This window comes from Drosophila takahashii, chromosome X, assembly GCF_030179915.1.
Source record: "Drosophila takahashii strain IR98-3 E-12201 chromosome X, DtakHiC1v2, whole genome shotgun sequence".
Classification (NCBI taxonomy): domain Eukaryota; kingdom Metazoa; phylum Arthropoda; class Insecta; order Diptera; family Drosophilidae; genus Drosophila; species Drosophila takahashii.
This window is the reverse complement of record NC_091683.1, coordinates 22,212,626-22,233,478: the sequence shown is the minus strand read 5'-3', so window position 1 is coordinate 22,233,478 and position 20,853 is coordinate 22,212,626. Positions and strand designations below refer to the sequence as shown.

Here is a 20,853-nt window from a genome sequence, read left to right as displayed (position 1 = left end):
ATCTAACACTCAAGTGGCTAGATTGACGTTCTTTTGTATAAATGGTTGGATCCTGAAAAAAAAGCAAGTTATTTGGTGGAGTGGGTGGCCCACAGGGCGTTTACATGTGTGGTTAAACACCTAAAATCCCTCCGGGCTACACACAAAAAAAAGCAAGTCACCGTAAAATGGATAAGTCCAGGTAATTTTCAGGTATTTCATACTCATATCCATACTACGTGAAATATTCATAAAATGTACATTAAATAATATCATTTTTCCGAATTCTCTCTCTCGGAGATTCTCCAACTTCGAAAAAGAGCGCAGGAATCAATATGGCGAGCAAAATGACATGAGTGGAAGCCACAAGATTATCTTTCGAATACGTCAATCGTATAATCCATTGTTATTTTATTGCAATCTTTTATGATAAAGCCTCTAAGGGCCGTTTTCTCGTCCGTTTGTTAAATTTAAAGTAGGGTTAAAACCTTGAAATCGTATGGGAAATCACAGTTTCAACCCTACTTTAAATTTAACAGGCGGACGAGAAATCGGCCATAAGTAAATGTTTTTTACATTGGGTAAAAGAATTAAGTAAGTGATGTACGAAGTCGAAATTATTTCGTACTCGTTTCAAAGAAAATACACGATGTATTGTACAGGCCCGAATATACACGTCATTTTCTCGTGCCTTTTATTTTTATTAGAATAACTCACATTTCGATTCGGACATGTGAAAAACACATTGAATAGTAAACTGTATCAATCAGTTTCAAGTATTATACATTTGTATAGTACTTTGTGTGTTAATTTTTGAACCCTGGTCTTTAGGTTCAGTTTCATTATCTTTTCAGAGGGATTTACAAATCATTCTTCAAAGTTACATCACAAATAATATCATTAAATGAGATCAAATACACCGTACACACATCAAATAAATTTTAATCAAAACCTATTTGAGGAATAATGCCTATGCTAATTAATTGGTGTGTACCTGGATGTAAACATAATGTCTTAAATATATATTCAGATATATATGGTCGGCGACTTTAATGCTCTACCCGACAAAACATAATTAATAGTTGTTTTAAGGGCTTTTGGTTTTTTGTTTGCACACAATGTGTTGGCAAGTGTCTTGAAGCTTCTCAGCGAATCTTTTAAATAAATACTTAGAATTAGTTGCTTGGCTTTTAGACCCATTTTTCTTTACACAAATAATCATACTACATTTGGTATGCTAACAAATGCACACACAACATACATATATAGATATCAAGGAAGTTTTAGAAACTTGCCATGGGCTGCTTTGAATGAGTGCGCGGCCTTGACTCCTTCTTCCTTCTCATGTTCCATAAACAAATCAGTCTGAGCAATTACAATTCAAATGTGCCTGCGAATGCGAACTTGCAGCTTTTAGCTGCCGCTGCCTCTGCCTCTGCCTCCTAACAACCTGTCCAACCAATTGGCACAAATCTCAATAGGTGTGCTCTGCAAATGGTAACTAAAGGCGGCGTGTGGACATAGATCTTGTCGCTAGTCTCGATGACCATTATTAGGTGCAGCAATGATGTCCGTTCTTAACGTAGTAATTGTGCATCGCCACTGTGCCGTTCTTGCTGTAGCTTCCGCTACCATTGCTGCCATTGTACTGCATGTTGGACGTGGAGCTGCTAGTTTCGGAGCCCCATCCTGGTTTGGGTGCGTCGTCGGTGCTGGTGGAGGCGTCGAAAGCCTTGATGGGATTCTGGATGATCTTGCACGTAAACTGGCGATGGGGACCTGGCTCCTGCTAACAATATAAAAGCATGGGGTTTACTACAACTCAAGACTACCAATGCAACCTACTTTTGGCTGGATGGGGAAGCAGCACCACAGGATGAAGGCTATAAACGCCACCAGGGTCCCCACTAGCAATATAAAGTCCTCGATGGTCTGTACAAGGTGGAAAGTCAATGCGTGGTGGTGATCGGCGGCACTCAGTCCACTTACCGGCTCCTCGCCCAGCAGCACATGATTTATCAGATAGACAAAGTCATCGAAGGGTGTCATCGTGACTTTCCAGGTGCTCTTTATTGCACTTTGTTGTGCGTTTGGCAACTGCAACTGCAACAGCTGCTAATTACGAACGGCGATGCAAGCCGCACAACAGCATGGCCGTCCGGAGAATTATACTAAAATTATCATGGCATGGCCATCGGTATTCTCTGGAATAATTTCACTCGATTTTTGCACGGCTTTTCGGCTATGTGGCCATGCAAAGCCACCAATATTGACGGCCTAACACGAAATACTTTTTAGATATGTAGTATTTTTTTAATAATAAACTAAAAGTCTCTCCTCACAGTCTGTTCAGACAGGGGGTTTTTCTTTAAGAGATACTAATTTCAGCTAAAGCGACCTTTTCCGCCATAAGTATATTTATAGTTCTCGTAAGCTTAATAATAATTTTAGACAGCAACTAGCAAAACAAAAAAATTTACATGATTCAGGTTTCTCGAGGCTATTGAATCTTTGATAACCCGACTTTAGCGAAAAGTAGTGGCAACTCTATAACATTTTATAGTCTAGTCACACTATGTGGGGTAACCTATCGAGTGAGCCAGTAACCCGTTTACTCCAAAAATGTGTTTCCATTGGGTTAACTTCAAATATCGAGTAATGACATCTAGTGTTTGTTGTTTGTGTTCTTTATTTTATAAGGATGGACCTTCAACGATAGGAAATAAATACAAAATATACCCAAAAATACAAAAAAATACTCCAAAATACCAAATTCGCCCACTAGATGTGTGTTGCCTATACACAGCCTATGTAAAAACAGGGTTATGTCAATAACCCTAACTCCACCCTAGTGTAAATAGGCTATTAGTATCACCAAAACGTATTATTTACTTTAAAATTAATGGGGTCTTCCCACAGAGCTCCATCCGTAAGGTTTTGCCGTTTCGAAAAATTCCCAGTTAGTTAAAAATGGTTAACATTTACAAGAAAAGTGAAATCTTATCTATAAGCAGATGCCAATTTTAGCCTTAACGGAGGTCCTGCTTCTTTATATTTCAGCCTTTTGCAGTCATTTTCCATCAAATCAATTTTTAAGATTGATGCAAGCCACTTTAATGTTTTAAAAAAAAAAATTTTTTTCTTTGTATATAGTTTATTGCTGGACAAAAGTCTTTTTTAGAAAAAACGTGCAAAAAGTTACAAAGATGATTAGTTTTGTGATATTAAGGATACATTTGGTGATAACTTTGCGTTTTTACTTTTGTGCAACTTTGTGTCATTATAAATACCTTCGCTTTCCTTTCCCTTCCCATTATTAAAAATAACTAACTAATATGTAGCTCCACAAAATAAGCAATGAAAGCTTACAAATATATCCCACTAAGTTAAGCATACAATAAAGTCAATTGAACAGCTGGCTTTCTTCGTTTATCAACAAACTTGAGTAGCGGTATTTGGCTTTAGAGTATGTACATACAATAAAAAAAAATATATATATTTTGTTTTATATTTTTAAAATAATTTTTTAAAAAAGTTGATTTTATGCCAAAAAATGTACTTATTTCCCATAGTGCATTGGTTAGCTCGTACTTTTCGTCGTGGTGAGTATTAGGCCAAACTCTAAAAAATTTGCATTTCCTCTTCCTTTGTTCATTCTCTATGTGAGCACGATTTCTCTTAAAATCGCTGTTGCATTTTTAAGTGGCTGTGTGCAGAGGGTATAAGGCATACATTTATGGGTATTTTCCTAGACCGTTATTCCTGAAACATACATACGTGGTGGTATGTATGCACACTTTGGTCACACTGCATCAAACAGCTGACGGTATAAAAATAAAAGCGATTTCTTAATTTTTATTTGCTTATTGATTTTGGGAAGTTTACGCACTTCATCCTGAAATGGGCAAGCGACGCAGCCGGGAGCGTGATCAGGAACTACAATCTTCCGGTGAGGATGGGGCCACCAAAATGAGCGAACGCAACTCGGCCAAGCCAAAGAAAGCCAAGCAAAAGGGGGAACGCCATTCCTCCATTTCCTCAAATTACTCGCCAGAAAGCAAAAAATCCAATCGTAGCAGCCCCTCGCCGGATAGAAAGAAGCAGATGCCGGGCAGAAAACCGTGGGAATCTCCGGAAGCGCAGCAGATGCGCTCTAAATTGCCTACGAAACTCTCGGAGGAGGTACAAAAGCAGCGATCTAAGTGGGATAGTCCGGAACGCAGCGGCTCCCATCGCAACAGCACAAGGCAGCGCCGGCACAGTCGCAGTCGCTCCAGGGATCGTGGGGAGCGGGATAGAGAACGGGAGCGGGACAGAGATCGCGATCGGAAACGGGAGAGGGAGAATCACTTGCAGCGCAGCGGAAGGGATATGGAGCGCAGCAAGGAGCGACGTCAGCGATCCCCAGGGCAGCGGCAGCGATCCCGGAGCAAGGATCGCCAGCGGAGGTCCCCGGATAGGAGACTTGTTCGGTAGGTCACACACGATAAATATTCAGTTTGATGCTACTGTTATTGCTGAGACCTTTGCTCGTACTTAGATTAGTGTTGGGTAAAAACTGCTCATTTGGGTGAACGTGTTCACTTGTTCTTTTTTTCTCAATGAGTCAACTCACTCAGTTTGCTCACTTGTTTGTTTTGATCAGTTGTTCACTTGCTCAGTTGTTCATTGTCTGTAAAACCGTATGCAAAATGCATCCTAAAAGTAAAAAAAAATACTTTTTGTGCCAAAAACAGCAAAAGAGCAACTGAGCAAGTAAAAAAGATCAAATAAGAGAGCCAAACTGAACAAGGCACCAAAAAAGAGCAAGTAAGAGAGCCAAACTGAACAAGTGAACAAAAGGAGCAAGAGGGCAAAAATGAACAGATGAACAATAAAGAACAAGTTCCAAGGAACATGTTCACTCACTCAGTTTAGTGAGCAACTCTTTTTTGTTCACCCACTCATGAGCAACCCAACACTAACTTAGATGTGTTTAGTTAAGTTTAATAATAATTATTATCAAAATTTGCTCTCATTTTCAGCCGCAGTAAAAGTCCCCGCGATCGATCCCACCGCGAAGGGCGCGACTTTGGCCAAGGACGCCAGCGAAACCAGCGTCGTGACAATCGTAACAGGAATGAGGACGAGCAGTACCAGTGGGGCAAGCAAGGTGACGATAATGCGCCGCCTGAGGACGAGGAGCCAGTGGACAAGGAGAAACCCAACTTCGGTCTAAGTGGCGCCCTCACCGAAGACACCAACAAGGTGAATGGCGTAGTGGTTAAATACTCAGAGCCTCCAGAGGCCCGCAAACCGAAGCGCCGCTGGAGGCTGTACCCGTTCAAGGGCGAAACGGCGTTGCCCACGCTGCACATTCATCGGCAGAGCTGCTTCCTGGTTGGGCGAGATCGCAAAGTAGTTGACCTGGCGGTGGATCATCCCAGTTGTTCCAAACAGCATGCCGCTCTGCAGTACCGACTGGTGCCCTTTGAGCGGGACGATGGTAGTCATGGGAAACGCGTGCGGTTGTACCTTATCGATCTGGAGTCAGCCAACGGCACGTTTCTGAACAACAAAAAGATCGATGGCAGAAAGTACTACGAGCTAATGGAGAAGGACGTCATCAAGTTCGGCTTCAGTTCGCGCGAGTATGTGCTTCTACACGAGAACAGCAAGGAAGACCAGGAGGACGACGATGTACATATCAAGGATGAGCCGCAAGATGCTCCTGCTAAAGTGGCCAATCCTTAGATTGCATACGTGTTCCTGCTTTCGATTGATTGGTTAATTTTGTTAAGCTAACTTCAGACTTTTAATGTATTTCGTTTTGATGTCCAAATCTTGGGCGAGAGATATGTATGTAAAAACTCTTACGGAACACGGTTTTGCGTGTTCACTGCCAACGAAAAAATAAATTTTAACTCGAATTCATTTTGTCTTGTTGAAATACCATAAGGTCAGGCGAAAAATGCTGACACCGTGTATTCTCTGGCTTGCTAGATCTACAGAGTTCAAGTTTTCATTTCTTCGCTAACATCATGAGGTGGCAGTTGACGATCTTGTGGCTCTTCGTTTTGGTGTCTTCCGCACCTGTGATAAGGTTGCGCCGTCAAATAGTGACCCCTAAGCACTTCATGGAACCCCTTTGGCCGCCCATCTTACAGGAAAAGGTAATAATAACCCCCCAGAAGCTGAGAGAGGTGGCTGACCTGAGGGCCAAGATTCAAAAGGCCGTCGATGAAGACACATACGTGGTGGCCGCTTCGCCTTCCCAGGTAAGTAAACCAAGTCTTTTAGGTTCAACTGTATACAATTAAACAAAAACACCTCGTATAAAAAGTGACGATTGCACCCTCAATATACAAAAGTTCTGATATCAAATTTTTTGACGAAAAATTATTATACTTTGTAAAATATTCTCTTTCGGCAATATACTCTTTTGCAATATTACTTGTATGAGATGCTGTAATAACCTTTTAATCAATTCAATGACGAACTTCTTTCTATGCTGCATAGTTTTTGGGCATTAAAGTAAGCATGAAAAGTCAATCATACTAAATTTTTGTCGCTTGATCATACCCGAAATAATCATACGCGAAATATTGGTTGTTGCAGCGCAGCCACATGGACGTTCTTCCCCGGCTCCATGATCTTGACGTTTGCCTCTCGTGCGCCATTCGTCCATTAAGGCGACCTCCTGGTAGCATTTGAGCGCAGGTGCAAAATCTGCTTTGACCATAGATGGCCATTTCATATACAAATGACACAAATGATCACGACTATATCTTATAGCTCCCATTGGAAGGATCGGAAAAAAAAGTTAAAAAAATTCTAGCTTCGGTGTTTTTTCAAATATTACCTTCTACTCTTGGGAATATTGTTTTTTATTTATTTCTGAATTTCGAATTAAATATTTAAAAAATCGGATCACTATATCATATAGCTGCCATAGGAACGGCCAAAAAAAATTATATCTTTGTGGATTTTTTATTACATTTATTCTACTCTGGGACTTGACTATTTTTAAATATTTCCGAATTTCGATTTTAATTTTAAAAAGATCGAACTACTATATTGTATAGCTGCCATAGAAACGATCGAAAAATTAATGTGAAATAATAGGAAATTTAACATTTTGGCGATTTATAAATTAATAGAATGATCTGCAAGGGTATATAAGCTTCGGCTTGCCGAAGCTAGCTTCCTTTCTTGTTTTCATATGCAGAAAAGAGGCAACCAGTCTTAACCTATCTTCTTAACAAATAAGCGTTGTTTTAGAAACAAATGAGAATTGTTTTAATTACATATTTTATATCAAAAAATTAAACAATCGAAATTAATTTTAATGTTCTTATTAATAAAACTCACATAAATCATTTCAAAGTATTAATTGAAAATTTGGTAACTACGGTACCTACACCGGAACCAAAACATCAATACCAAAATATAATCGTTTACCGAATAGAATATATGTAACTGTGGACGCTCGTCCACGTAGTGACAGTATTTTGTATGACTTGAAATCCTTTCTTCTACCTGTTAGGAATACAATATACCCTATTAAGGGTATAAAAATTAGTGTGGATATTCCATATATTTTCTATATTGGTTGGTAGTCGGGGGTGCAACATAAATCCCCAAATGTCTTTAAAATTTTACATTCAAATCTTAGCATTATATCACCTTCTTGTTCGTTAGGATTTTCTAGCCAGCCTTGGTGGAAATTGGCCAGCGCCTTTATCCCTGCGCCAGCCCTGGATTGCGCCAGGATTTAACTTTACTTTCCTTTGGCCCAGATTTGGCTGACAACTTGGATACATTTTGCAGCTCGAAATAAAGGTAAAATCAACGATCGAAGAGGTGCGGGAATCGCAGGAGCTTCGATTCACGACGTTTGAGGAACTGAAAGGAACGAGAGATCAACGAGTAAATGTGATCAATCAAACAAACGGCAAGCAATAACTAGCGTTTGTTTAGCTTTTATTGTTCTTTCAATCGACAACTCGGGAAAATTATCGGGTGTCATGTGAAGTAAGGTTTAGCAAATAAGTTGTTTTTGTATCATGAATCAATTTAAAATGTATTTGTCCTGTACATCTTACATCAATTAGTTTTAGATCTATATTTAAGGTACCACAAACAAAAAAAATTATCTAAAATATAAGCTTACACTATTTAATAGATTTGTGCTTCTGGGTGTTGCATCAAAAATTAAAATGCATTACATACAAACGGGGGGTATCACAGAAAAATCTGCGAACGAAATTCGAAAGGAATTATTTCATACTTCGATACAAGTTTCACAAAAATTCCGCCTAAAGGGATTTCTGTGTCACCCTGAACTATGTTTATGTGGACAACAACTGTAATTTATGCTCTATAACTAAGTCATATACATTCAAATATATCAATGTATTTATTTTTTATATTGTTTATAGTAGCTACATATATATAGGCGCAATAAATAAGTTTAAATAACATTTTTTCAATGTGAGGCTTTATAAGTTTTGTTCCCTTTGCAATGAAAAACCTGTTGTCAATGACATTCAAAAAAAAAAATATGGAAATAACTAAAGAATAAGGCCTAAATCTCACCTCAAGTAAAAAGGACCCGAAACGAAAATTTCCGCTTGAAGTGAGTACTAGGCTTTCGTTTACAACATTGATTTTTACTTAAAAATTTTTAATAAAAATTGGTTTCAAATTATATTAAATTTACAATGTGTATACATAAAATCTTTTTGAATCAAACTAATAAACATGGAACATCTACTTCCAGTTACTGCGGGATCATTTAACTCCGAATACCCATTAAAAAAAAGTTTACCTTTAATTATAAGTTTAATTGCACTATTTTTTGAGTCAAATTAAGAACTTTGGTTGGTGAAATTTAAAGGTAAATTTAAATATAACTAATAAGTCTAATGAAAATAAATTAAACTAAAACATTTGCATTTTAAGCATTTGAAGACTAATACGACTATAAAATAACTTCTATCGTATTTAACACTAGTTTAGCAAACAAAAAACCGTGGGATCAATTTTTTTCGTTTAGTTTTGAGTCGCTAATCACGCTAAAAAAAATTCCAAAGAAGCTTTCTGAAGATATTCAGAACGGTTCTTTTGACTTTTTTATAAATTGTTTAGCGTGAAAAGCGACTTAAAACTAGACAAAAAAATTGGTCTCTGTGATTATTTCGAAAAAATATTGTTGTTGTAAGTTGTAAACTAAAGTAATAGATCGGACTTAACATATTTGCTAGCTGCTAGAACTTTCAGTAAAATTATCAGCATTTAAACATAAAGACATATGTGGCAGACTGATATAAATTTCCACCTAAATACAGAGTGCTGGGTGCTAAAATGATGGGAGTTAAATTCAATTTTTTTTTGTAATTCCTACATACGTAGCAAGTACGTAACTAAGAGTTTATAGTTCAGCTTCGGTTAGATTAGTTTATTTTAGCTTAAATGGGTCGCAGTTAAGATAAGGCGATCTGCTCAAGTAATCAACGAGATGAAGCAGCGGATCCTCGGGAATGACGTCTGTATTTTCTGTGTTCAGCAGATGTTAGTTTTGGTATGAAATCAGGTCACAGTCCGGCAACAATAGAAATAGTTACGGAACTAATATGGATCACTAAATGCTAACACAACGGCTGGCTAGTCTCATGGTTGCAAGACGTTTAACAATAATCGAAAATCGTAAAATAGCAGTTAATAATACGCGAATGTCGTATGGGCTAATAAATAAATCAAAAATTCAACTCAAGCAGCATGGCCATCTAAAGCGAATCCGATTGTCGCTGCTGTCCGCATGGAGATGCTGTGGATGTGGTCGTTACTTCTTGGCCAGGTGGGTGAAGATGTTCATGCGATTGCTCCTGGTCCTGCTGATGATGCTTCGGTTGCTGCTGATGAAGATGTTCGGAATAGGCGTGGGATCATACATAGGGAGCATATTTAGGTCTTATCTAACCTCATCGATGTCCTCGCCTTCAGACGAGCTCCGTATCGTGTTGTATTGCGAGTTGCGGCTGCGCAGCATCCGCAGAAAGCTGCCCACTGCGAAGATAGTTCGGCGGTGTCGGTGGAATATACCTTGGTATAAGGCCTCTCGTAATGTCTTCCGATCCTCTACGTCTACCGATGACGTCAGCGATGTTTGATGGGGTAAACGTGCTGGAAATACAAAAATAATACAAAATTGAGAATACGTATTCCGTAAACAAATCGAACCGCAATTGAATTAATAATAATAATAAATCCGTTAAGAACCTGTCTGTCTGTCTGTCTGTCTGTGGGGTCTACTACTCTTGGGGATATTAAGTTTTAAATATTTCTGAATTTCGAATTAAATATTTAAAAAATCGGACGACTATATACATATATAGGAAAGTAATAGGAAATAAATTTTAGCTTCTTTGCTTTTTATTCTATTCTCTTCGTCTCTAGGACATGGCTCCTTTTGAATGTTTCCGAATTTTAATTTTATCAAAATCGTACGACTATATCTTATAGCTGCCATAGAAATGATCGAAAAATTAATGGGAACTTAATTGGAATCAAATTATAGCTCCGTTGGGTTTTATTGTATTCTCTTCTACTCTAGGATATTATTTTTTTTTAATAATTTCGAATTTCGAATTAAATTTAACAAAAATCGGACGACTATATTATATAGCTGTTATAGGGAAGGATAGAAAGAGTAATGTCTGAATAATACGAAATATAATATTTTTGCGATTTGGAAGTTAAAAAGAATTATCTGATCGGCTGCCCGAAGCTAGCTTCCTTTCTTGTTTTATCTCTTAAGAGAATAAATATTGCAAGCAATGTGCTTTGCAATCAAGTTGGTACTGTGCACTTCAAAAACTTAAAAAAAACTGGAGTGGAAGGTTGTAGAAAAAAACAAATATTACCTTCTACTCTTGGGAATATTATTTTTTATATATTTCTGAATTAAAAAAAAAACGGATCACTATATAATATAGCTGACATAGAAACGGTCGGAAAATTAAATGAAAATTAACAGGAAAAAATTCTTTGTTGATTTTTATTACATTCTCTTCTTCACTGGGATTTAGTTTTCTTTAACATTTCAAGATTTCGAATTAAATTTAACAAATTCGGACGTCTATATTATATTGCTCCCATAGGAAGGATCAAAAAAATAATGCCGTGCGCACGACCTATGGGATATTTCTCTGCCGCTCCGCTCCGGGAAAATTCCTCTGGAAAGAAGGAAGCGTTTCCGACCCCACGCCCCCTCTAACGCCCACAATGGCCCACTAACGATTTTAAAATGTTTCTGGCGCCCACACCTTTAAAGATTTCCGAGAAGTATAAATGCAATTTTGTTATGTATATTTATAGGTACCTATTTTTACACCTATTTTTATTTAGACCATTTTTCAAATCGGACCTTTCATTAAAAAGTTATGCGCAATCAAAATTTTATATATCCATCCCCCTTGCACTGCCTTTAGCTGAGTGACGGGTATTGGATAAGCAAGACACCAACCCGACTATAGCGTTCTCTCTTGTTTTAATCAAAAAACTCGGATAATGGTCATAATGAAGAATTTACGATTATGCATACTCTATGGGTTTGAAAAAAAACATTTAAGTGACTGTTCATACATGAGTCACTTAACTTTAAAATTTCCGAGTGATGATAGTGACTTGAAATAACTTAAGGTTTTTGAACACTTATTCTGATTCATTGGCTTGTAGTCATAGAAAACGTATTGAATTCCACAGACTTGACTTGTCGTGTCTTAATTTATTTTATACGCATATTTTGTTAGTTAAGTATTTAAAAATCATTTAAATGGAATCAGCATTATTAAGCTGACATACTGACCCGATAACTAAACTAATTTGTTTATTGGATATACATATATTGAAATGTAACAATTAAAGCAAACTAAAATTTAAAAATTGCAGTGTCGCACTGCCATAGAGCTATTCAGGCCAAACTAATAAAGCTTTATATATGTCGCCTGGTTTTGACAGCCAATTGAGGCGGCAGCTCAATGAGCTCAATGATACACACACCAATTTGGTTTTTATTTTGAATAGCTGAGTTACTCTTTTTTATACCCGTTCCTCGTAGAGTATAAGGGTATTGTATTTGTATTCGTGAAAAAGTATGTAACCTGTATATATATTCTTTATTATGATCACTAGGCGATTAGATCTTGCCACATCCGCCAATATGTCAAGATGTTATATTTAAATAGTTATTAAAGAGTTATAATTATTCGAATTAGGCTTATCAGAGTAGCGAGTATTTTATAGTCAAAGCAGTGGACTTTAGCGTCTCTATTTATTCTTTATTAATGTTTGATTTATTATACCCGTTTCTCGTAGAGTAAAATGGTATATTGTATTTATACAAAAGTATGTAACAGCTAAAAGGAAGCATATCTGACCCTATAAAGTAGATATATGCTTGATCAGGATCACTAGCCGAGTCGATCTAGCCATGTCCGTCTGTCTGTTTGTCTTTTATTATGTTTATTAAAACCAATTCGTTAAAAAGTTATGCCCGATCAAAGTTTTATATTTCCATCTCGACGCACTCTCTTTAGCTGAGTAACGGGTATAGATAGAGTATAGATTCTCTCTTGTTATTAATTGTAGCTAACCAAAGAAACACCAAAGCTATGTACATATATTTCATGGACCTCTGCGCACATCCGAATTTTGAATATAACTATTTCTTTGTCCTTCATGTCTAGTGCTATGTATATGGCAAGAATTTATAAGGAATATTCAACGAATATTTGGATGTCAACAAATTCACTAATGTACCGAGTTTAGTCGGGGAAATGATGACTTTCCTAGACATATCGAAAGTTCTTCTCATAATATTGAAATAATTGTTGATTATCCTTAATCCTTATTTATATTAGGAACATAAAATAAAAAGAAAACTTATTTTAATCATTGCAAAATCAAAGCTGTACAACTCGAATCGGGTATACTAACCAGCTATAGGTGACTTCGGCGACTTCAGTGAGTATTCGTCGATGCTCTTGCCGCCGAGATCCAGTTTGAGAACTTTCTTTGTGAGCTGTTGGGTAGCCGCCTCCTTGTTGCTGGTCTTCTCTATTTTGATATCCACGTTCCTCTGACTGACGGCGCTCTTGGTGGACATACCAGCCTCCGACCCAGTCGTGCTTGTCGTAGTCGCTACAGTTCCTTTGGCCGCATCCGTCATGTTATTATTGGTGATGTTACTAATGTCGTTGCAACACTTGTTGTCCCCCAAAGTCTGCTGAAGATGTTCCCTTTGAATATTTATTGGATGAGGCACGTTGTCTGCCCCTTTCAGCGCTTCTATTCCACCCGTTATTGTAGTGGTGTCCTTATCAGTATGATTGTTATTGACCGCTGTTGCTTGTGTACCGCCGACAAATGGTGAAGACTCAGCGGTACCGCTTACGATACGACTACTGTCGCCGCTCCCTCTGCTGCTGCTGCTGCTGCTGCTGCTGTTTTCAACGACGTCGGCAGCGGCAACAACAACAACCATTGTTTGAGAGCTCGAGCTTTGCTATTGTTTTATTTTTTACTTAGCATATTCTATATATATTTCCGCTGACGTGCACGCGCCTTTGGGATCTGTTCCGTTCTGTTATAGGTTTCGCTATCGCTTTCAGTTTGTTCGATTCGATTTAATGCGATTCTATTCGATTCAATTGCCGATTGTTCCTCTATATATTGATTCTACGTTGTTTTCTTTTTGAGGTTCGGTGGTCTGGCTTCGTCGGGTATCTGCAGTGTGACAATGTCGAAGGTGGCGCTGTGGAGCGCCACCTGTTGAGCGGTGCAATCGGTTAGAGTGATTTGGGGCAGGGACAGTGTTAGCTGTTGTCTGCGCCTACTCGAATCTCCTAAACTCAAGTGACTTAGATTGTCGATAATCTCATAAAGACGTCGTTGTTCAGGGGATGTGATTGTGGCTTGAAGTAAAGCAGCTTCGCTTGTTGAAGTGGCGAGGGATTTGGCGAGAGTGACTCCTCCGGCTGATGTACCTGTGGGTCCACTTATTTCTGTAGTTGTACAGTCTGGAGCATAATAATCACACATGCTATCTAGCTGCTTTGTTGGCTCCTCTTCCAGCTCCTTTTTAGTACTTTCTTTCTTCTCTTGTCCCTCTCGTTTGACCGACCTTATGTTTACCCAAATTCCCGGGTCGCCGCCCTGTTCCTTGGCCGCCTTGCGTCGCAGATTCTCGAGCAGCGTCACCAGGCGAACGCTCAACTTTTGAACCGGACTCTCGTCGCGCTGCACTACGTCCAAGAACAAACCCGACGACGGCCTTATTGCATTATGCCCCCGCTGGCCAATCGATTGCAGGTACTTGATGTTGGCCTGCAACCCCCGCTCGTAATAGCCGTTGGCCAGTTGCAAATAGCTGTAGAAGTCCAATGGTAGTTGCTGTTGTGGGCTTTCCACGAGGCACTTATTAATATTTATCTTCTTACTGAGACGGCCACTTTCGCTGGTTTGGCTTCCGAGCGCGAGGGCCACCGGCACCTCATCACTGCAATTGCTCCTCCATTGAATTCGGTGGACCAGGTAACGCAGCTGCTCACAGCTGTGTGCGCTCCTTATGCGACGCACTCCGTCGTTGTAGGTGTCGTCGGGCGGCTCACCGGAGCCCGCTGTCCGTCGGCCTCGCGACGCATACGTAGTATCGTTGGATCTGTAATTAGTGAAAGCACCAATTAGTCGGGGTATACATACGTCATGGGCAAAAAATAGAATGGAACCAAACAAAACATTAATTACAATGGCAAATGTAAACACGTACGACAAACAACCGAGCAAGCAACCAAACTGCAGCCCTCAACCCGTAATCCGTAAATCGTTGCCCGTTTTCGAAGCCTGTACGGGGGAAATATAATTAAAAAGACAAGAGAGAACGCTATAGTCGGGTTGGTGTCCCAACTATCTAATACCCGTCACTCAGCTAAAGGGAGTGCGAGGGATATGAATAAATACAATTTTTTTGATTGCGCATAACTTTTTAATGAATGGTCCGATTTGAAAAATGTTTTTTACATTTTGATAGGTAAAATCGGAAATCTTTAAAGGTGTGGGCGCCAGACACATTATAAAATCGTTAGTGGGCGATTGTGGGCGTTAGAGGGGGCGTGGCGCTCGGCTGAAATAAACTTGCGCTGCGTAGGAAGCCCAAGAATATATGTGAGAAATCTCAACCTTCTAGCTTTTGTAGTTTCCGAGATCTCAGCGTTAATACAGACGGACATGGCTATATCGACTCGGCTAGTGACCCTGATCAAGAATATATATACTTTATAGGGTTGGAAACGCTTCCTTCTTCCTGTTACATACTGTTGCACAAATACAATATACCCTTTTCTCTACGAGTAACGGGTATAACAACCACCACTCCTTAGGGGAAAACTGGCAGTTAACTTTTCGCTGTTTGTTTTGGTACCGCAGATAGCTCTTTAATATTTTGGGTACACAAAATCAATTTGAGTTTGTCTAACCCACTATCTCAAACATAATTCGGTGTTGCATATCGGTGGTTTTATGAATGCTTACTTAAGTTTGAGTATTTTCGGCGTCACCTTTTTAGAACTTTTTTATGCCAAGAGTAAAAGTTAAACGTGACATGTAATTTTTTGTCACAAAACATCGAAGCAATAATTTCTACCAGCAATAGAAAAAAATACTTTTGGAAAAGTTTCCCAATAATTTATAAGATACTTGTTTGCGTAGAATCCGTCAGACGGACATGGCTAGAGCGGCTCGTCTTTATGGGGTCGGAAACGTCTCCTGCACTGGTATACCAATTTAACGGGTCGTTATATTTTGTAGGGCTGTGAACCATTCCGGAGCTGAACCACTCTGAACCGGAGTGGTTCCAATTTTTTAGAAAACGAACCAAACCGTAAACCTGAGTGTCGAATTTTTTTATTAATTATAATACGCAAATCATTTTTCTATGCAATGCACATTGGGATGAGAAGCCTTTTTTTTGGTAATTTTTTTTTTTTTAAATACAAAAACTTGTATTACTTTTTCTGATGGCTGGGATATTAAGGGCCGTTTTCTCGCCAGCATGTTTAACTTAAAGTAGTCTTTAAACTCCTAATTTTCATACGTATTTAAGGTTCAAGGACTACTTTATATTTGACATGCGGAGGAAAAAACGTCATTCGTATCGTGATCGAACCCACGCACTGTATTTTCAAACTGCAAAGCTGAAAGTGCGAGTGCTTAGACCGCTGGGCTACCCATTTTCAAACACAATCGCACAATGACCTTAAAATGTGTCTGGCGCCCTCATCTTTAAAGATTTGGATAAAAAAGTATAAAGGCAAATGTTGCTGTGTTTAACACCTATCGAAATGTAGAAGACATTTTTCAAATAGGACCATTCATTAAAAAGTTATGACCAAATAATGAAATTCAAGCAGTGCAAGCAGTCGCACGAATACAATATACCCTTTTACACTACGAGTAACGGGTAAATAAATATTTTCTAGTTGGATTTTTCTTATATTTAGCCCTAAATAAATAAAGAAGACAATTTTTCAAAGATTTAGAGCGACTTTTCTAGTATTTAGGTAAAACATTTTCATGAGTGCAACTTACACAAAATGAGTAGTTCCGGGAAAAAACTAGATACTTAACTTCTAACTGTCAAATTAATCTGATTTTTTATTAGTTTACGGTTTACCTTTAATGTTTTACTAAATAAGACTTAAAAGATCAAAATAAAGTTCTTTTAGTGAAAAAGTTTTGAGAAAGTGGGTTGTCCCAACTTACAGACCTCTCCCCTATATAGAAAATGTCTCCTTTACACGCAAATTTTGAACGGAATACACATTGTAACTAATGTGCTAATTTCCAGCCAACCCGACCTTTGACGTCATTGAGAGGGAAAAAACATAACTAAGCAACTCGAGCTGCAGAGATGCGTCGGAAATGTCGCGCCAACGAGCTGTTCCATTGGTACTCAAGCTATATTTGTGCGAGCAACTGTCAAATAGCCCCGCCCTGCGTCTCTATTTAAGGGTAAATTGCCAGTGGGCAATAAGCACCCACAACCGAACCACCACCAAACCTGGGAAAGTTGTGGACATGGATTGGCCACACATCGCGGAACTGCGCATATCTTGACGCTAATGAGACGAACACTCGAGATGTTTCCTCCGTGGGTCTCCTCCTGCGTCGCCGATGGCTTAACGATCCAGATCCAAGGTGCTGTTGGTGGAGATGCTGCTGTAGCTTGTAATCCCTAAAGTGATTAGCCACCTCGTGACGATAGCGCTCCGGTTGAAAGCACTTTGTATTGTACTCCCTTTTCATGGTCAAGCGGGGAGAAAACTGGCGACCACTGCCCAGCGGAATGCCTTCGACGACCAAGCTGACAGAGGAGCACATGATTTAGGGATCCGGTTAATTGGGCTGCAGTCAGACGACAGTCCACTCCAGACCAACCTGCTCGGCGGAGGCCACTCAGCGAACTACACGGATTGACATTGATGACTCCTCCTCATTAGCCATTGTTGTTATTGGGATATGATGAGCGAGGAACAGGGGAATGGAGCATCTAAGTTGCCCAGCGATGGGGGCTTCAAATTATGCACTTTTATTGAACAACCGAACAATTCAAATTCTGTTGGCAACAACAGTTTGTGCTTATTTGTTATCACGTCAGGTCGCGATTTGTTGTCGTTTGTTCGACATCGCAATGAAATAGGAACATTAAAAGAAGGTTGGATAGGATAATCGAAGTTCGGAATACCCTATAACATTTCTGGACATTCACAAATTATAACATTATTTGTAACCGATTAATTTAAACAATACTACTTATGTCTAAAATGATTAGAATAAAATGTATGGACTACTAGAACAACGTAGTAAACATTGACCATTAACCTTTGCAGTAAAATAGTTGGACATCTTATTAGGGTATGATAACCAATGTTGTGACAGGTACTGCTTATTTTACCTAGGTAAGGCACTATATTTTTGCCAAAAATAATCAGCTAAGTAAGGTAAAAGGTACACAACAAAAAGGTATGTAAATATACATATGTATAAGTACTTTATGTTATATTTATTTTATTGACTTTAAAATAAAATAACAACGTCCTTAAATTAAACATTCACATTTCTATTTCTTTAAAACAAGTAAGACTATTTAAATACTTATAAACGTACATATATCAAAATCTATACCTAGGTAATGTAAAAGGAATTCAATTTTGTATAGCTGGGAAAGTAAACAGGTATGTATTGTATATAGGTAAAAGTATCCAGGTATGTCCTAACACGGATAATAACCATCACCCACCCGTAGCCATTCCACATTCACAACCCGTTTCCAGTTCTACACCCAACCAACCAAAGCCGCTTAGGCCAAGTGGGCGTGGGTTGCCTTCTCTCAATAGAAAAATTAGTAGCATTCATGTCGTTAACCATTGTAACTGGAACATCTCTCCCTCGACCCGTCAATTCTGAACAATATGCATATTTCGACTCACGATAAACAACGATAAAATACGACACAAAGAAATCAACGTAGAGTAACGTTAGCAAATTGAATGATATGTCTAGAGAATATACATTTTAGGGCCTACAATCCACATCCTCGGCACAAGTCGTCAACATTATTCCAAATACCATGCTTTGTTACTTTGATAGATATTTTTTGACAGAGTTTGCTTATATATATTCTAGTTTCGTTAATAACAGCTATAAAAATATAAAATTACACAAACGCTTTTTGGTAACACACTAAGTTGTAATACGTTTTAAATTCAGTAAATGAAGAGGTGTCAGCATAAAGCTTTGGTAGCTTCATATTTAGTCCTCTAACATTTTGATAAGCCAAAAATAAACCTATTAGTTTTTTGGCACAGTCGAAGGCCTGTTATTTAGCCGTTTTATGTGGGAGGCCTGTTATTTGTTCTCGGTTAATTGGGAACAAATTCTTTTATTACCAAATCATCATTAAGGGGGGGGGGGGGGGGGGTAAAGGTAGGGTCTTGGGGGCTGTCCATATATTACGTAATCACAATTTCGTCGATTTTTGACCCCCCCCCATGTAATCAATTCTTCATACAAAAAAAAAAAATAATTTGCACTAGAGTAATCATTTGGTGGACCCCCCCCCCCCTAGATGATTACGTAATATATGGACAGCCCCTTGCAAAAAAAATCGATTATTTTTAAAATTTTTTTTTCTCGTAAATTAAGATCGTAAGATTATACAAAAAATAATTTAAGTCAATCGGACAAAAACTTTAGAAGTTATTTTAAGATTAGTACCCTAACCTCTAAGACTTAAGATTATACAAAAAAAAATTTAAGTCAATCGGACAAAAACTTTAGAAGTTATTTTAAGATTAGTACCCTAACCTCTAAGACTTTAGGTACGTAAGTGCAAGTGTGTTTTCTCAAAACCACGTTTCGAAAGTCCGTGTTCATCAACATATCTAAACGGCTCAACCGATCGTTTTCAAATTTGTCGCATATTTTTCTGCATAAAAAAAACTCACCCCGTGGGAAGCTTTTTTTTTTATTTTTTAACTTCAAATATTTTCTTTTTAAAGCCGAAAGTCACATTTTTAGGTGAAAAACGCATTTTTGACTTTGGACTTTCAAAAAAAATTGTTAAAAATAAAAAAAAGGGCTTCCCAGGGTGCGAGTTTTTTAATTCTTAAGCGAAAAAAACAAAATGGAAATCCGATAATTTTTAGCGGAGGTACAGGGAACACCGCAAAACACCTTTTTTTAATAGTGTTCCAGCAATCGCTTTGCCACCGATATATTAACCGATAGTATCGGCTATAAAAATTAGTGGATGTTACTTAAATGACACTTAATAATATACAAAAGGTTTGAATTAAATCCATCCAACCAGTTTTTATAGAAAAAATCGCTAACATTTTTTTCATATTCAAATTATGTTTAGTCGTACTATTTAAAACCCGTTTTAAAAAATTAAAAAAGTTCAAAAATGTGAGTAGAGTGACTAGTTAAAATTGGTTTGTGTTAGTGGTGCTATTATTTTTGGTAATACTATATATTAGAGGGCTCACCCCCGAAATTCGCGAAAAAATTATCCTCTATGGACCGCGATTTCTATAGAATTTACGTGCAAAAAGAACTTGGCGGTTGGCCATGGTTCTCGTGTAATTGAATTTCAAAGTTCCCGGGTTTGCTATAAAAATCTCTTTTTTCCTCTCTTCGCTCTGAGCGCGCTCAGAGTACAAAGAGAACGTTCGTCAGCAGTGATAGAGAAGAAGAAGATTTTCGTGACGGTCATGAACTGGTTTTACTCCGTCCCTGAAAATGCATAACGCGCCTAAAGAAGTTTCACTTCAAAAAAATTTTCTTGAATAAAGGCGAGACCATGTCCATGTAAAAAAAAATCCTTTAAATATTATAAACCAAATTGCAAAAAATAAACTTTGAAATGTTACGCCGTTTTTGAGCAATAACACTATGCAGCATCAAAAATTTACCTCGATGGATGCTATATTTTTGGATTCGTTACGAATTCCCAAGTTAAACTGCGTTTTCCAAAAAGTTCCCCGACGCAAGGATTCTTAGCAAAAGAACCTCAAAGTTCGAAAAAAGCTGAAATTGGCCAACTTTGCGGAGCTCTCAGAGGCAAATGGATACATGGTTTGATTCGATGTTAAAGTTTTTTAAAAGATACACCTTTTATCTTTCAAACCCCATACTTAAAATAATTTTAGAATTTTTTTTATGGCAGAAATAAATTCCAGAAAACATAGTCAAAAAACTTAAAAACATACAACTGCGGTCAAAATAGTAGTAGTGTTGCCACCTTGTGTTTTTAAAAGTTTGATGTTGTAACTT

The 20,853-nt window shown here is 38.1% G+C and overlaps 5 protein-coding genes across 11 annotated transcripts; 2 read left to right on the top strand and 3 right to left on the bottom strand.

Moving 5' to 3' along the window:
- Window positions 1–631: 631 nt before the first annotated feature.
- LOC108065742 (uncharacterized) lies at window positions 632–2,464 on the bottom strand. 2 transcript variants are annotated; one of them, XM_017153879.3, is made up of 3 exons: window positions 1,969–2,464; window positions 1,825–1,911; window positions 632–1,765 (listed from the first exon to the last, which is right to left on the bottom strand). In XM_017153879.3, exons 1-3 carry the CDS (start codon window positions 2,026–2,028, stop codon window positions 1,532–1,534), a joined length of 381 nt encoding a protein of 126 aa, XP_017009368.1. In that variant the 5' UTR covers window positions 2,029–2,464; the 3' UTR covers window positions 632–1,531. The 2 variants fall into 2 exon arrangements, with proteins under 2 accessions (XP_017009368.1, XP_017009367.1); XM_017153878.3 differs by having other exon boundaries at window positions 632–1,768; window positions 1,969–2,463.
- Window positions 2,465–3,767: 1,303 nt separating this feature from the next.
- On the top strand, window positions 3,768–5,888 carry LOC108065747 (uncharacterized). The gene is made up of 2 exons (XM_017153885.2): window positions 3,768–4,451; window positions 5,004–5,888. The coding sequence occupies exons 1-2, from the start codon at window positions 3,880–3,882 to the stop codon at window positions 5,710–5,712; spliced, it is 1,281 nt and encodes a 426-aa protein (XP_017009374.2). The 5' UTR covers window positions 3,768–3,879; the 3' UTR covers window positions 5,713–5,888.
- Window positions 5,889–5,999: 111 nt separating this feature from the next.
- LOC108065641 (uncharacterized) lies at window positions 6,000–8,253 on the top strand. Of its 2 annotated transcripts, none has more exons than XM_017153714.3 (2): window positions 6,000–6,236; window positions 7,660–7,799. In XM_017153714.3, the coding sequence occupies exons 1-2, from the start codon at window positions 6,000–6,002 to the stop codon at window positions 7,765–7,767; spliced, it is 345 nt and encodes a 114-aa protein (XP_017009203.2). In that variant the 3' UTR covers window positions 7,768–7,799. The 2 variants fall into 2 exon arrangements, with proteins under 2 accessions (XP_017009203.2, XP_070074737.1); XM_070218636.1 differs by having other exon boundaries at window positions 6,010–6,236; window positions 7,670–8,253.
- LOC108065639 (uncharacterized) lies at window positions 7,231–13,690 on the bottom strand. Of its 4 annotated transcripts, XR_011419647.1 has the most exons (4): window positions 12,958–13,690; window positions 9,941–10,143; window positions 7,645–7,863; window positions 7,231–7,497 (listed from the first exon to the last, which is right to left on the bottom strand). XR_011419647.1 is itself a non-coding variant. In XM_017153712.3 (3 exons), exons 1-3 carry the CDS (start codon window positions 13,502–13,504, stop codon window positions 7,807–7,809), a joined length of 807 nt encoding a protein of 268 aa, XP_017009201.3. In that variant the 5' UTR covers window positions 13,505–13,690; the 3' UTR covers window positions 7,231–7,806. The 4 variants fall into 4 exon arrangements, 3 of the variants coding, with proteins under 3 accessions (XP_017009201.3, XP_070074735.1, XP_070074736.1); XM_017153712.3 differs by having other exon boundaries at window positions 7,231–7,863; XM_070218634.1 differs by lacking the exons at window positions 7,231–7,497; window positions 7,645–7,863 and adding an exon at window positions 8,355–9,875 and having other exon boundaries at window positions 12,958–13,689.
- Window positions 13,691–13,697: 7 nt separating this feature from the next.
- Window positions 13,698–17,397, bottom strand: LOC108065640 (uncharacterized). 2 transcript variants are annotated; one of them, XM_070218637.1, is made up of 2 exons: window positions 17,078–17,397; window positions 13,698–14,680 (listed from the first exon to the last, which is right to left on the bottom strand). In XM_070218637.1, exons 1-2 carry the CDS (start codon window positions 17,395–17,397, stop codon window positions 13,699–13,701), a joined length of 1,302 nt encoding a protein of 433 aa, XP_070074738.1. In that variant the 3' UTR covers window position 13,698. The 2 variants fall into 2 exon arrangements, 1 of the variants encoding a protein (XP_070074738.1); XR_011419648.1 differs by lacking the exon at window positions 17,078–17,397 and adding an exon at window positions 14,789–15,290 and having other exon boundaries at window positions 14,590–14,680.
- Window positions 17,398–20,853: the final 3,456 nt, after the last annotated feature.